Source organism: Vanessa cardui, chromosome Z, assembly GCF_905220365.1.
Source record: "Vanessa cardui chromosome Z, ilVanCard2.1, whole genome shotgun sequence".
NCBI lineage: Eukaryota > Metazoa > Arthropoda > Insecta > Lepidoptera > Nymphalidae > Vanessa > Vanessa cardui.
Window position 1 is genome coordinate 4,161,293 of NC_061154.1, and position 17,535 is coordinate 4,178,827.

Genomic DNA, 17,535 nt, shown 5'->3' on the forward strand with positions numbered 1-17,535 from the left:
AGGCGACAACAAATACAATTATCAAATACAATAATGTTACCAAAACAAAAAAATAAACAATACAAAAAAAAAGCACCTGTGAAAATAAGTCTTAGTGCATTGAATGTTACTTTAAAATCATATATTTGAATACATATAGCAAATAAATGAATACAAATGATAAAGTATTTGTTCATTTTGATTAGACATTTATAACAATACATAGGCACTGAGTGTGATCCAGATGCAATAGAAAGATGAAAATATCATCGTATATATTGTTGTAAATCATTTGTAAAATACTCTAGGCACGCTATGGTACTATTTCATTGTATATCGTGTTTAATTTTTTTCAAATTGAATCGAGCAACTTCAAATGTTTTAAGGATATTTTATTTTATATGAATATTAATTTTTCTCACTTAATTTTTAAATGTACGCTATCGGAATAATAACTTACGTCTTAGTATGATTTTCGTTTAATTTTACACGCTGTGATCCTACACCTAATAATGTTATGATATCGTCGTTCTACTTACAATATAACTGCACTTAACGTCGAAAAAGTTTTCATTCAAAACGATAGCGTAGGTAAGTTAATAATTTTATTGCCTTCACTATTGGATCACTTATAAATCTTAAACAAACGCTCACTGAGAAACCGATGTGACGTCCCGTTATACGTCAAAAACAACACTATAAAAATATTCTTCTTTAGCCGAAACGGCGCCGTTTAAGACAGCTAACCGTTAACTGAACGAGTGTATTGTATTATAATGCTAATAATTTTCTTACATTATTAAGAATTCTCTTCTAATTTCTGAACGCTATGTAAGAAATCGCGAAGATACAGCCGCGAAGTCTAATAGTATAACCGGGATACAGTATCGTGGGGAAAGATCTACTAGTGACAAGAAGGTACATTTCATTCCGATGATTCAATAGGAACGCATTAATTACATTTTTCATCTATCACGTGCGGCTAAACTTACTGCATTCGTGTATAGTGTATCTTGTAACCTTATTTAGCGTTAGCTTTAGACTTACAGTTCACGATTGCAAATCAATTGAAATACATAAAGAATTCATTATAAATGTTGTTTCAGCGTTGATTAGTCAACAGCTATCTCCTTCTTTCGAATGTCAAACCAATAATGAGAGAAAGAGATAGGTGAATGTCTAACTTAACAACCACTAAACAGCATTCAAGTTTGATTGAGAAACAATATTATTAATCATATAATAAGTTAATTATATTTAATCATACAAATACTGACATTTAAACAAAAACATATACGAATATGTAAAGATGATACAGGATGTTGAAATTATGATTGATTATGCCGATTGCAATTGTACACTTTGTATAATTAGTTAGACAGTATTGCTCTTTTAGAACTAGGGTGCGTCTTAGTTTAATGTACAGTCGAGGTAAGAAGAGGTTCGTCACCTTAAGATCTATTTTCGTGTGTTCAGTGTGAGCGATAATCTGCTTTACCTATCGAGAATATATGAAACTGACAGACATATTTTGACAAGTCAGTAGAATGTTGTTTTAAAACTAGACGTAGTCCAAAATGTTACACAATTTTGAACCAGGTTATCATACTATATAAGTTTAATTTTCAGTTGTCAGTTTAGTGCCTTAGTTACAAAAGGTACTAAGAGTTTACGACTGACGAAGGTTTTCTTACCTTGAGTGTACAAAAAAAAAGTTCCAAGGCGTTCAAACGACGAACAATAAAAGTTTTATAACTTGCAACTTATCATACATTTAACTAACCTTACGTTGATTACCCGCTAACATACACAATGGACAATATTTGATCGATTCAACGGCATTTTTTTTCACTTACACAAATTATCACGCCCCAAGTTATACAGAAACATGACAATTAAGGATATTACATTTAAATTCAAAAAAGGCATCGTCTACTAAAACTAAAATTAACTAAAACCTAAATCACTATCAGTAATCATCCGGAATACACATGTACCTATCACCTAAAATAATGGAATTAAACATTCGGGAGATTTGAAATATTGGAAGATCACGTTCGTAACGGACACAGATGTAATATCATTAAAAAAATATTTCTTTTTTTTTTTTAATTACAAGCTGTTCTATATATTTTAGTGTTTGAATAAAGCGTTACACGGAAGGTCTATTGAGGAATCAGATGAAAAAGCTGCAGAAAATAATTAATTCATATACGTACAATTTTAGAAAAATAATTATTTGCAATATCGTCTCGGAGGAACGCAGAACCTCAATTTTAAATAAAAAAAAATAAAATAAATAAGAGATCGTACCTACAATACATGATTCGTTCTAAATTTAAAATTAAATTTTAATTTTTTTTTTACCGTATTATATATAGATAGAAAATTACATGACTTTTACAACGACATTAAGCGTTCATTTCTCTTAGATTACTAGACTTAACATACTTTTTGTGATTTGAACTTTTAATTTAGACAAAACTCGGTTTTTTATGCAACTATTGCGTATATAGATAAAAAAAAAATTATCACAATCATTATAGAAAACCAATTTAAAAAAAGAAACATAAATGAATATGCCCAATACAAGTTAAATATTTATCGAACCTATTACAAAACTCCGTAACACTGAAAATCAATCATTACTAAAAAAAAAAACAATCACACTTTGTTCAATTAAAAAAAAACACGCCTTTAGTTAAAAATGTAACAAAAATTTCGAAGATCTCATCGTTATGAATTTCCACAGAAAATAAATTATTTCGTTATGTTTTTTTCCAGACGGGCAGAGTCCATTATAAATTAAAAGATAAGATAAAGATAAATAGTAATATTGTTGGTGCTAAAGTGTGTTTTAACTCAAAAAGAGGACAGTGATGAGAGAAAAAAATACTACATTCCCGATATAAAAAATGTCCGTTTAATTATAATTTATTACTTTTAAAATATACAAATTACTATAACAATATTTTTCACACTGCACACACTTGTCATAACGCGTTTCATAATTTCAATGGACTTTCAAAGACAGAATCCAATCCAATACAAATTGTAATAATTAAAAAAAAAAAAAAACAATTTTACTTCATTCATAAATAAGCTCACTCCTAATATTCTCGAATCCAATTTCAAACGGAACGCAAATTAATAACGATTGAAATATATGACGCAATAGTTGCATAATAAAATTAATTTCTTAAATGAAATTCTAATTATTTTTTTTTATTGAAAGTTCATTATATATGGTGTTTTAAAAAACTAAGCAACTTATGTGAGCTCGGAAGTCTCACGATGTTTCAATTAATATGATCATAATAAGGACAGATTACCACAAAAGTAGAATTAAGAATATTTTAACATCGATCGTTTTTTTAATTTTGTTTTACAGAAATAAATGATGCAAATTATTATTACCTGGTTTCCAATACGAGTAGATGACGAATATTGTTAGTGGTCAGTTCTAAGTTTTCGAAAGACTATGCCGCTTCTAAGTGTCGTGCAGCTCTATATAAGAATTATATAAGTCTAACCAAGAAACTTGCAATCGTAATTGGCTCACAGATTTGTAAGGGGTTTTCGGATTGCTTAGAATAAATATTCCTTGACATTATCTCAATATTATAAGTATAAGAATACTTTTTTAGTTGATTATTTTTTTAAACAACTTTTAACTGTAGTTTAGAATAAGAGCAATGATATGGTACGGAAGAAAACTTGTATTTCTTCATTAAAATCTCTTATTTAAGGCAAACCAGTGCCCTTATATAATATTAAAAATATATTGGTAAATTGATTCCAGATACAAGGGTTACATACAGCCACAGATCTAAGAAACGATAGAATTGAAATTATTATTTTTTTATTTATGTTTGTTTTCGTAACTAAAGCGAATATTTTAACCACCAGGGAATATTTATAAAAAATAAATTTGTTATAGAACTTAGGCCGATGATTGTTCAACTATTTTTAAGTTCAAAGTGAAGAAGCAGGTCACGTTGGCATCCTAACCAGCTTAAATATAAAACCAATCGCCAACATACAATATATATTTAAAATGATCTAACATCTATAACTCTTCACTGAAAACTGTTTCAATTTTAGTTATTTGTACTATATGGTAGTTCTGTAGCATACTTTTGTGGCCGACCTTTTACAACACCATTGATAAATATGATATCAAATCACATCGATATTACAAGGCTTTGATCCTTCCGAACATATAACAAACGTTAAATGCACTTGAATGTAATGACATCTCCTACACTAAACATTTATAAACCGCGTCAGTCGAAGGTGTAAATATACTTTGTTATTTAAACTTATAAAGAGAAATAAATTAAACATCTGAATATACACATAGAAGAAAACATTGGTGTTATTGCTTTAAACGGCAAAATAATTGGTATTGCCGTATGCGTAACGCACGATCGATCATAGCCTTTATGTCTTAACATATAGTGATTTAAATCGTGTGAATATCGTCCATTTTTAAACACTGTACAAATAACTCTCAAGCTTTGTCTTGGGCGCTGGTTGAGTGAACGGCGAGAACCATAGAATTGAAAAACGACCGAATACTGACTGTATGCTCTTCCATCGCGACTTGCGGACCCAGCGCGCTTGTTCTTTTTTCAACTGCTCAATGCCCTGAAACATAATATTTACAATCAGTATAAATATACAAAAAAAAGAATAGAGTAAACTACACTTCTTACAGTTCTTTAACTGTATTTTTTTATGGTAGAGGTTGGTGGACGAGCATATGGGCCACCTGATGGTAAGTGGTCACCTTCGGCCATAGACAATGACGCTGTAAGAAATATTAACTATTCCTTACATCCTCAATGTGCCACCAACCTTGGGAACTAAGATGTTATGTCCCTTGTGCCTGTAGTTACACTGGCTCACTCACCCTTCAGACCGGAACACAACTATACTCAGTACTGTTATTTGGCGGTAGAATAACTGATGAGTGGGTGGAACCTACCCAGACGGGCTTGCACAAAGCCCATCAAGTATTCTATGGCTAGATTACCACTCGCAATATAAATATTTATTATATTATATATTAATTATAATAATGATGTGAAAATATGTGATACTAAATTAAAATTGAAACAAAGTTGATACAACATCAATTTCGTTTGTCCGCGGAGTCGTATAAAGTTCAGTTTATATTAGTTCAGAACAACCCAGCCCGGTGAGATGGTCAATTATTTTCCTTTTCTTTGTTTGTATCTGGGATAGACAAAAGAAAACCGGATAATCGAGAGCTTTGGGGCATCTTAGGCGAGATATATGCCTAAGAGTGTAGAGCTTTGTGCTAGCCCCTTTCTACTGCCAAATAACTATACCCATCATTGTTTTGTTTCGGTTTAAAGGATGAGTGAGGAAGTGTAACAACAGGCACAAGGGACATAACATATTAGTTCTAAAATGTTGGTGGCGCATTGACTATGTATCCAAAACTAATATTTCTTATAGTGATCATTGTCTATGGGTTATGGTGACCACTTACAATCAAGTCACCTATTTGCTCATATATGATAATGAAAAATGTTTCCTCTCAAATGCTAATAGCAATAAATATTATTTTTAAGACAAGCAAAAATCGATACTCACAGTTTCATCGTTCCAAATCGCATGAAGCTGCGTTCCGAGCATGACCGCAGTGAATATAGCGAATAGTAAGGCCTCGGCGATCAGAAATAATAGAAGAACGACGGTCGCCGGCGGCGAGTACGTACTGCAATCGCGCCATTCGTGTTTAATGCAAGTCACGAACTGGTACACGGACAGAGTCAACGAGTGAATGGATATCGCCGCTATGTAGAACTGTGGACAAATATTACTGAATGAGTGAATGAAGAACGCGTGCATCTTAACCGATAATTACGACTTCAAACCCAGGCAAGCATGTGTTTGTAATTCATGTCGTGCTCGACGGTGAAGGAAAACATCTTGAGGAGTATTTATGTGTCTAATTTCAACGAAATTCTGGTACATGTGAATCCACCCACAAGATGCTTGAAAACCTTCTACTTTAAGGGTGAGATCTTAGCCCAGTAGTAAGATATTTACAGACTGTTGGTTTTGTTGTTGAATGATTTATTGCAATTATGAATGCCAGTAACGCATTTGTAACGAAACAACCATTTTTATAATGTTGTCTTAAATTTCCGCGATTATTACACATTGAAATAAAACTAGTTTAAACGAATTTTAACGGTTAGACTGTCTACCCGTGACCACGAATGCTGTAAAGTGCTCGAAACGTCGGGATGTTAGAAATAATTAATATACGCGATTAAAATCCGTTTAAACTAGTTTTATTTCAACCATATTTATATTCATGTTCATGAAAAATTTAATTGAGCCAATTCACAAAAGATATTACATCTTAGTGCCGAAGGCTTACTAATATTTCTTAGTTCAAATTTCCTACACCACACATACCACATATCGTCTAGTGTCTAATTTTCTTAACAATTAAAATAAATAATTCAAGTTAACTTACAGTAAAGAGAACAAAATATTTTTGATTATTCTCGCCAACGCAGTTGTTCACCCACGGGCAGTGATGATCCATTTTCCTGATACAGCGCTGGCACACCGAACAGTGGTGAGCCCGTTCCGGCTTGATGCTGCAGCATTTCGTGCACTTGAATATAACCTGACCTTCGCGGAAACTCATTTGCTTTATCATCTCCTTAGTCGCATTCCCCTTCGGTACCGCCCCCTGGGGAAAGAGGGAGAATTTGTTTAAACGAAGAAAAATCATGTAATTAGCCAATAGGCTATTTGACAATGCGAAAAATAAATTGTTAATTATTGTAATCACTGTATATTATGAGTTTAAAAATGGTTATTTACTAACGAAACTTGAAAATAATACGTAATTTATTCAAAAATAAATATATAAAAATGCATTTCTTCTTTGTCACGTGACACAAAATGCTGTTGATTGGCCGGGCTTATGATGAAGTCACTTTCTTGTAAACCTTCCTTTTCTACTATATGTACCACAGATTAAAATACAGCAAAGTGACGTCACCGACTCCATTGCAGCGCCATATTGTCCAAGTAAAATTTTCGCGCGTTATTTAAATATGGATTTTTTAATATCATATTTTTCGGCAAATATGTACTAGAAATAAAAAAATCTACTTTTACTGGGTTTCTTAACCTCTACTAAATAATATAAAATGGATTTTAAAAACCAGTGAAATAGCCTATTACTATAAAAATTTGATCATGTCAACAAAAGGGAATTAGTATTCATTAGCCACGAAGTCTATTAGTAAGGCAGTCTGTATGAGTATCAAACAGCCGTGGTGGTATCTATAATGCCGTAATCTACCTAATTTTAATAATGAGCTATGGCCAAAAACACGGTAAAAATGTAAATCTATGTAAATTATCGATAATAAGACCATTAATATATTTTCAAAACTAATCAATATATCATAAAACCGCTTATACATGTCGATAGAGATTCTTTTTCTTATTAATATGCTATCAAAAATGAAATCGATCAGATATATACCACGACAGAAAATGTGTTAATACTTACTGGGTCAGTGAACATTGTTCTCAAATGTGACGCGAAAGCAAGGAATGCGAAACACTGGAAGATGATTATGTTGATGTAGCTGTACAGGGGATACGTCGACACGCCTGGCAGCAGCATCACCATCATCACCACGAACTCCGCGTACAGTATAAGCAACCATGTCAGTATTGCACATATTATTCCGCATATATCCTGAAAAATATAATAATACAAATACCGTCATAAATAATAAATTTTGGCACCGTCGTTACTTCTGATTTTCCATAACATAATAACTTAGTTTTCGAATATTTTTATCATATTTATAAATGATATATCTTGGAAAATCTTGTCGTTTTTTCGTATATTTTTCCAAAAAACGTAATAAAAAAAGTTCTTTACATAAATAGCAATGATTTTCAATTTCATTAATGAATATGTAATTTATAAAAAATAATCGACTTTATTTATTTTATTTGTAATTTAGTACATTTAGATTTATACGAAAATCGATCTTCAGAAACAATAAAATTAAAAAAAAATTCAATATCGCATAGAATAGCATGACGTCAAACATTATTCATAATATGAATGAAGGTTTAAATCGATACCGTATTACATCGATATTCAATAATTAAAACAAAGCACTTTAACTAATCACTTTTCATTCGAATATATAAATCCATTTGTATTTTAGTATCAAATGCCAATTAAAAAAAGTACTCTAGGTAGCTAACATAATTTGAAATGTAATTCCAATTTAAAAAACTCGAAAAAATATTCAAAATTTCCTCTTCACAAAACTGTTTCAATCATTTTGAACAGCTCATGGAATATGTAACAACATTTTGTGATTATATACTACTACAAAGGCCTTTCTGTAAGGGGAAGGATTAGAGCTTATTCCATCAAGCAGCTCAAATTTTCATCCTACACATACAGGTTTCCTCACAATGTTCCTTCGCCGTCGAGCCCATTATTTTAATAATTTATTTAGATTAATATTCACGTACTCTTTCGTAATAAATTCTTTATATGAAATAATAACTTTGTCTTCGAAAGACAGTGTCTAATAGTACTACAATCAAGACAATTATTCAAACTAACACTAATTATATCGTCATTTCATTTCTGAAGTTAGTAAAACTTTCAAAATAATTATAAGACTAGAACCAATAATTACAACAATGGAACCTCACAATGTAGGTGGATTCGTTCGGAAATAATGGTAGGTATTGTTGGTAATTTTGCACTTTGTAAATTTTCATGACAAACTACCATTTTGTTTGTTATTTTGAAAACTACACAGGTCTACGGTATCTAATCTTAATCTCAGAACAATTTTATTTTCAATGGTTTGTTGTTTACAAAACGTAGGTTTCTCAGAATTTATATTTTTACGATCATGAAAATATCACAGATTTATTCCGATGATTCATAAAAAAGTCGAGGTAGTTGTTGTTTAAGAGTTATTTGAAAAATCATTTTTGATAATCGGACTCTGCAGTCCCACTATGAAGATTCGACTACTGTTATATATATCTGGCCAGACAGCTCAATGCATATCGATTCATTTGAGCGAACAAAAATACCAGTACATGTTCTTCCTATAATTTGGCCGACATCAAATCTTCCGATAATTTGGCCGACATCAAAGGGTTTTCCCGAAATTCATATGCGAAGTTTGGAAGCCTCATGTAGATTGGAACATCGTCGATGACCCAATAAGATTTTTTATTGCAAAAGCCCGACATGAATGTCCGATAATATGGTCGCAAGGGAATAAGAGATTAGTAATTAAGTTAATGATAGCGAACATAATATTTTTAATAGGATTAAGTAATACATCAATTAACATATCATAACTTGAATTTAGTTTATTTTTTATATTTTTTTGGTCAATTTTATGTGTACTTAATTGTTGTTTGATAATATTAGAGACATCACGAATATTTGATACTGGCCTAGTTTAAGATCTTTTTATACCAATTCTATAAAAGGTATATGACGATGTACCTGTGACCGATTTCGGTTAGGGCGGCTATTCTTAGTCTATATTAATTGTAGCTGAGGATATATATCTAGTGTGTGCGGAAATAACAATGCACTCTTTATGACGTCACTCTTATAATCCGCTGACAAATCGGACAGATCGGAAATAGTCTAGGCGCAGCTCAGGCCCGACAATATTCCGTGCTTTTCCGAATACGGCAGCGTTTCTGCAGTAGCACTGATTACGAGTCGCTACATTTACTCAAATACATTTTTATTCGTGCGAGCTAGTGTTTCAAAGGTCCACTGAGGTACCACTAAACAAACTAGGCTGATAGCGGTATACCTGGAGTATGTATTTCAATAAAAAAATGTAGTAATTAATGCTTTTAGGTGATGTTTCACGGCTACTAGCAGATATGTGTCAAATATGCACTAGGAGTAAGGATAAGCTTATAACGTCAAGTTTTCGAAATCATTCTTGGGGCGAGGTATCCGTTTTTATAATAAAATTCCGCAGACATTTTTAACTTTGCCTCTTCGTAAATTCAAATCGTTTATAAAAATACATTGGTAAAAAAGGCGTATTACTCGATACAAGATTTCGTAGATGATAAAAAAGCGTGGAATTAATACCTGTTGAGTTCCACGCAGGATATGTTAATTTTAATAATTGTAATAACTAACATGACTTTGTATTTTTTAAATGTTTAAAAAGAGTAACTACTGAGTTTCTTGCCGGTTCTTCTCGGTAGAATCTACTTTCCAAACCGGTGGTAGTTTCACTAAATTGTTAATTGACGATTCAAAAGTGCTTGTAAAAGCCCACTTGAATAAAGTTTATTTTGATTTTGATTTTGATTTTGATTTGGTATATTACCTAAATTTAAGGTTGATTCATACTTAAACTAAACTCTATGACCAGAACGAAGTGTTATTTGAGGTTAAAATCTCCATTTTTGAACTTGACATAAAAATACACGAGTAATTCATTCGGCTATGCCATTCACTTAATACACAGAAAAAAAAATTACAACTCGCAAGTAGTTTCTGAGGAATAAGAAACATCATTAAAAACAGAAAAAATATGTCGAAAATGTTAATTTAATCATTGATTTTGAATAAATATTATTTCCACACTTCAATAGTCTTTAACTGAACAGCGGTACGAAATTAAAACACAATGTACTAAGCTGTAATCACTTACGAAATGGAACACATAGAACCGTTTTGCTAACTTGACGCTACAATTTACACCACAGAATGGAAGAACTTCATAGAATTCCTCAAACTTTTACTGTTTCGACATAATACCCTCTTCCAATATCGCTGACCAATTTATGCTTTAAGGTATGTGCTCACATTACGTCCTTTAAGCACTGGATATACTTTCCAGTCATACTCCTACCAAAACTGTTTTCGAACAACATTTTTTACACCTTCTTGTAAATTACGCTGTTACGAGTTACATCAGTATTATGAAACCGAGAATAATACGGATATTTTTAACTTTGCCGTTTCATAAATTCAAATCGTTTGTAAAAAAATACACTGGTAAATAAGGCATACAATTCAATAAAAGATTATACGGACGATAAAAAAGCATGAAAATAATACTTGTTGACTTCCAGGCAGATTACTTTGCATACATATATAATTGTATTTAACTAACATGACTTTGTATTTTTAAATGTTGAAATAGAGTAACTACTGAGTATATTGCCGTTATTCTAGGTAGAATCTACTTTCCAAACCGGTGGTAGATGAAGATTTCAAAATGCTCGTTTAAAATATATTTTGATTTGATTTGAATCTTGTAGACATGATTTATAATTTCAAAATATTTTGCTTGTATTTACAATAGATGACGATGGCTGCACCGCATCTTCAATGCCGTTCAACTCATCATCATGACAATACATACACATTTACATAGTTAGGATCTGTTCCGATTAATTTCTCAGAATCGACTACTTGCCACTGGAACATCATCATCATCATTGTTAAGACGATATATGGTACGTGAGTATTAAATTAGTCTAAGTTAAGTAAGGATTAATTAAATAAAGTGCATAAGACTTTTAATTTTAATCCCCTGTATTGTATTATCTTTTTATTACGTACAACCATATGACTTCGACGTGGTCGAATGTGTGTACCCCGGTTTTCATGGGTACGCCACTACGAAGTCCCGTGTTCGATTCCCAGCCGAGTAGATATAAACTATTATTAGTTTTCTATGTTGTCTAAGTGTTTGTGGTACTGTCGTTACTTTTGATTTTCGATAAAACAAGTGTTTTAGCTACTTACATCGGGATCAGAGTAATGCATGTGATGTTGTCTCAAAAAAGAAAAGATTACTTGCAGCTTTATATACAAGCTTATGTCCGTAGCACTCAATGCGGATCTACATAAATTGTAAACTTGCTTGTTCTACGAACTAGAGAGATTAGTGTTAATACCTCTTAATGGCAATCAATAAATTAACGGAAATCTCATCTTGTTTTTATAATTAAACTAAAGTGCTTTGTACATTACTTTGATAAACTAGTCAAAGACTAATCTATAATTTTATTATGATATTTCTCTTTGCTCTAAAATAACACGTAATTTTAATTCCCTTTACACTATTTCGAATTGAACGCTAAATTAACTGACTTCGTTTATTATTATTGGCCAAACATTGGTAACAGTGCGAGTGTGCTATAATTTTACTATAATATACTGGAGTTGTAATGACTTGTTCACCCGTCCAAATAAAAATACAAAGTATCGCTGTATGGCAGTAAACTGTAAACATAGATACAGATACATCGGCGCAAAAAGAAACGATTTCCTTACTTCTTTTGTTTGTGTTTTCGTTTAACAATCGTCTACCCTAAAACGTGTTTTTCTGATCCGCATCTCAAGGTACTTCCTTCAACACTGTCGGAAGTAACCCAAACTAGAATTTACTACTTAAAATTCCTCTTCATTGGTCCAGGTTTTATACGACTCTTCCTTCGATTCGACCTTGTGTCACCTTTGGTACAAACTACCAGTCCATAAGGAATAATACTTCTTGACGTGTCACCTTTAAACGACCGATTAAGAAACTATTTTTATCTTATTCTTACAACGAGTGTATATATGTTCGTGTGTATCGTATGAGTTTATTTTCTTTTATACTAATAGTTTTTATTAATAAATAAACTATTAAGCAATCAATCAATTGAAATGTATATATTTGACTATGTATTTTATTTGAAAAAAAATAAATGTGTTTCTTGTCGTTTCTCTTTGGTAGCGAGTAGAATCTATATGGCATACTGAGGGTAGTTTCACATTAAATTTAATGCTGTAACAAAACTCTTCGATAGTGCTTATAATAAGAAACTTTTTTCACATGTTAGTTAGTCGTAGAGGCAAAAAGGCGGCATAGTGGTAGGTGGGCACCATCATACAAATGCACTATCGACCTTAGGAGCTCGATGTTATGTCTTTGGATCTACAGTAACGCTGACTCAACCTTTAAACCGGAACACAAGAACAAACGGAACGGAACTAAGTATTACTAGTTACCAAGACGAGTTTACAGTAAGCTCTAACATCAAGCTCAACTTACATACAATGTATATTTAAATACGAATACGTTACGAATGCAGATTTTAGATATAGTTGTAGCCTTGGCGGTGAAACGCATACATATTAATCGAAGATCAGATTAACGTGTTTACGTTACGCTTACGTTATTCCGTTGAGCTGAGATAGCCCAGTGGTTAGAACGCGTGCATATTAACCGATGATTTCGGGTTCAAACCTAGGCAAGCATCAATATATGTATGTGCTTAATTTGTGTTTATAATTCATCTCGTGCTTGGCGGTGAAGGAAAACATCGTGAGGAAACATGCATGTCTAATTTCATCGAAATTCTGCCACATGTGTATTCCACCAACCCGCATTGGAACAGCGTGGTATATGTTCCAAACTCTCTCCTAAATGAGAGAAGAGGCCTTAGCCCAGCAGTGGGAAATTTACAGGCTGTTACTTTAGTTTACTTACATTAATTTATATACATAAGTTCAAAATTGCCTAAAGGAAAAAAGAATGTTGCATTAATAAACGGATTTTTAAATAAACCTTAATTTCCCTCTTTCGGTCACCATTGAATATTTTATTACAAATTTCAGTTCCTATAAACAATTGAAGATCGTTTTTAATACTTTCGTTGATATTAATTTAAATAATTGTATTTAATTAACATGACTTCGTATTTTTTAAATGTTAAAAAAGAGTAACTACTGAGTTTCTTGCCAGTTCTTCTCGGTAGAATCTACTTTCCGAACCGGTGGTAGCTTCACTTAATTAAAAAATGACGATTCAAAAGTGCTTGTAAAAACCTACTTGAATAAAGTTTATTTTGATTTGATTTGATGTGTAAAATCACTCATGGATGGATTCCAAGGAAAAGGGACGGAAGTCTGTAACGGTCAGCGGGGAAAAAGCGCGCCATTTAACTTGACCAATGAGCGCGCGGCGCTTCTGTTCAATGTCCGGTGATATTGAGTACCCCGTTTTTTTAAGTTTTGGTTTTTCAAGGTTTTTGTAAGGGTCGCTAAATTTTGTTATCTAGTAAAAATAATATTCGTATAATCACAATAACATATTAATGATTTTTCTAAAATACATAATTGGTTTTTTTTTAACTGTACGTCGAAACCATCCGATGATAATGAAGAAAAAAAATTAAAAAAATAGATACAACAAATAACATATTTATGATACAAAATTACTACTAATAAGTACTAACTAAAAAGGATTTATCAACAAATATATCATAGTATAGTATACAACCTGCTATCTATTCCTCTGTAATGTTTTTTACAAACTTTTTCATTTTTATAAATTGACACATCTATTTAATAAAAGATATAAAGATAATGATACAAAATAAAACATACCTTTATACACCATGCCTTGCCACCGCAACAACGGTTATGCATATCGCGATCTGGCCGAGTTAGAACCAAACATTCTGGATCTATCTGATACTGACTTTCCATTTCATCTTCATCTGAACTGTCGTAAAATTCTCGTATCATTTAGATCTCTTCAGTCTGAAAAGAAACCAATATCAGTATATACAATTTCCTTATAAAGTAGTTCTATTGTTAAAAATTGTCATAGATAAATATTAAGATATAATTAAAATAATGATAATTAATGTACTTTATTGGTTTTTTATAGAATGGAGTTGTTTGAGACGTGTTGTCAGCAGCAAATGCAACTTGCAACTGAAGCTTTTCCGAAGGATTTATTGATTTTAAGAAATTATAAATTCCATACTGCATTGTAATTTACTAACAAATGTATACAATTTAAGTGTCAGTAAAAACAGTGTCAGATAACAGATTTATTAAAAAAACATATATTTATTATAACTATCAAAATTCAAGTGAATTTTTTGATGGCAGCCGACCTGAGTAATTTATGTAGACATAGTAATCATTTACATTTTAATGATTTCGTTTTAAAAACATTTTATATACACAATGTGAAATTTCAATTTTGTACATCATATATAATTTTCATTATTAAAATCATACTAGAATTATACACAAATTTCACATTATATTGTATATAGTAAAATTCCTGTAAAAAATTTATAGCCGGATTTTAAGTAAGCTTCATATATGTATCTAAATGACTTCCAATAATCAGACAAACATGAAAAATAACTATCAAATCAAAATTGGAAATTATAATGAGTGTACTTTATTAAACAATGCTTTCAAGTGTCTTATATTTGTGTGTAAATAAATAATCTGTAACAGAATCAGCAATATAAACAAAACTATCACATTGATATCAGCACTGAATAAAATATTTGCAAGCCACGAAAAATATACACTCTATTGTCATTGCTTCTAATTATTTATTCAAAAATATTCATGGTAGATATGCTTGGCAGTTTTATGAACCATTTATAAATTAATTTAGAATGTGAGTTTAGATTACTTTCACGTTTTCATACTTTCATTTTTATTATATTTAGTTTTACCTTACTAACATTAAAAAGAAAATAGTTATAGCCATCTACCCTGATATCTTTAACTATGAGTTAATGGAACACAATGATAAACATACAATAGTATTAAAACACTTTTGCTGAAATTTTACTTGTGTATATATTACAAAAATTCGCCCCATAGCATAGCTTATCCTAATTTGAATAAGACATATAATTTCGCGTTACTTCGCCAATAGGAATAGCATTTGACACGTTTAAAATAGGGTTAGGAATCTTAAAAAATAAACATTATTTATGTACAAGCACAGCAGGTTTATGTACATGACATGACATCTTTCAAACAGTAAATAAAGCTGAATATAATATATTAATGAATATTATTTTCTATATTATCTACGTACGTACCGTGTTTTTTTTTTCGTTAAAAAACAGTCAATCAAATTTGAGGGTCAAGGTTTGTACACAATGTCCTTTAGATTCATATTTTTTGTAGCCTGGATTCAAAACTTATGTCGATCGCAAATTTCGAGTTTTTATATTTACTTAGATTTGCATTTCAGACTAATTCATTCAAAATCAATAAAACGAAACGAAATCTCTCACTCGGCAAGTCGGCACTCAGCAATGTAAAATTAAGAATTGCCATTTGACAGAAATGTAATACTTTTTCCCACTTGGAACATTCGCTATATTATGGCAACCGCACACAATAGACTTGTAAAGAATATAACAAAAACTTCAAAATTTTTTTATCAAATCTTTCGTTAGCGAATATTAATATATAAATTAATTAATGTATAGCTAACATATAATTAGCATGTACGTTTTTGTGTTTGGTATTTATTTCAATATCTTCTACATACATAGTGTTTTAATAACCTATTTTTCATACTGAATAGTTTATAAAAGTCTATTCCACCTGTATAAACTATTATAAAAGAACTTTTTGTGCTATGATAGCCTATTTTAATCAAAATGTTTTGATATGGTCATTGGAATATGTTATACAAAAATGAGTACCAGTAAAAAAACCGGATCACATAATATTATTCTAAACACCTTTTGTCTATAGAGCGACGTATTACCTATATACGTAATACATTATACATAATTTATAACCTTTTTAGTGAACAAAAAGCCACCTGATGGTAATTAGTCACTACTCATTAGTAATTGGCTTAAGGATTTTTACCATTGTTTATATTGCCAAAACGCCACCAATCTTAGTGACTAAGGTAATATGTTATGTCCTGTCCTGACTATAGTAACACTGACTTACTCACCCTTCAAATCATGACACAGCAGTACTAAATATTGCTGTTTTTCGGTAGAATATATAGCGAGTGGGTGGTATTTACCCACAGACCAGCTTGCACAAAGTCCTACGACCTAGTAAATTTTAAAGTAATGTATGTTGATGGCTGTTTATCATTAATAGATTTAACAGAAGAAATAGATTTAAGTTTTTCTTTCATTAACTTGATTAGTATATTAGTACATTCTTTTCATATAATATGAAAACTATGATATAAACAAAATGCCAAGGTATTGTGTTTATATAAATGTAAATATATAAATGCAGACATATATTCAAAATTGCTCCGTTTCTTTTTAAATTTTATTAATTAATTGTAATGGGATAAATTTATTAACATATTAGGTACATATTTTCAATAACCAGTGATGATACATATTTAATGATATAAATGATAATAATTTTGTTAACTTACACATCTTCTCTAAATTGATATATTTTTGTTGTATCCGGGCGTTGAACCTACTAAGCAAATAATCGAGCATTATGAATGCCTAAAATCAAATCTTTGATACATTGCAAGCGAATGCCATTGAGTGAGAGATAGCCATTAGAAGAAATAAGTAGCGTATTTTCTTACGAATTAAAATACATTTAGTGTACGCGTAATATTGTTTTCGATAAGTTAAGTAAAAAAATACTTTTACAACAAATGAATGTGTATAATACACAAATAAATGTTG

General features: G+C 31.1%; 1 protein-coding gene across 1 annotated transcript; it reads right to left on the reverse strand.

Annotated features, from left to right (window-relative positions):
* Positions 1 to 3,836: 3,836 nt before the first annotated feature.
* Positions 3,837 to 16,182, reverse strand: LOC124543264 (palmitoyltransferase ZDHHC3). Its single transcript, XM_047121422.1, has 6 exons — positions 15,943 to 16,182; positions 14,468 to 14,623; positions 7,556 to 7,747; positions 6,500 to 6,721; positions 5,605 to 5,817; positions 3,837 to 4,629 (listed from the first exon to the last, which is right to left on the reverse strand). The coding sequence occupies exons 2-6, from the start codon at positions 14,606 to 14,608 to the stop codon at positions 4,471 to 4,473; spliced, it is 927 nt and encodes a 308-aa protein (XP_046977378.1). The 5' UTR covers positions 14,609 to 14,623; positions 15,943 to 16,182; the 3' UTR covers positions 3,837 to 4,470.
* Positions 16,183 to 17,535: the final 1,353 nt, after the last annotated feature.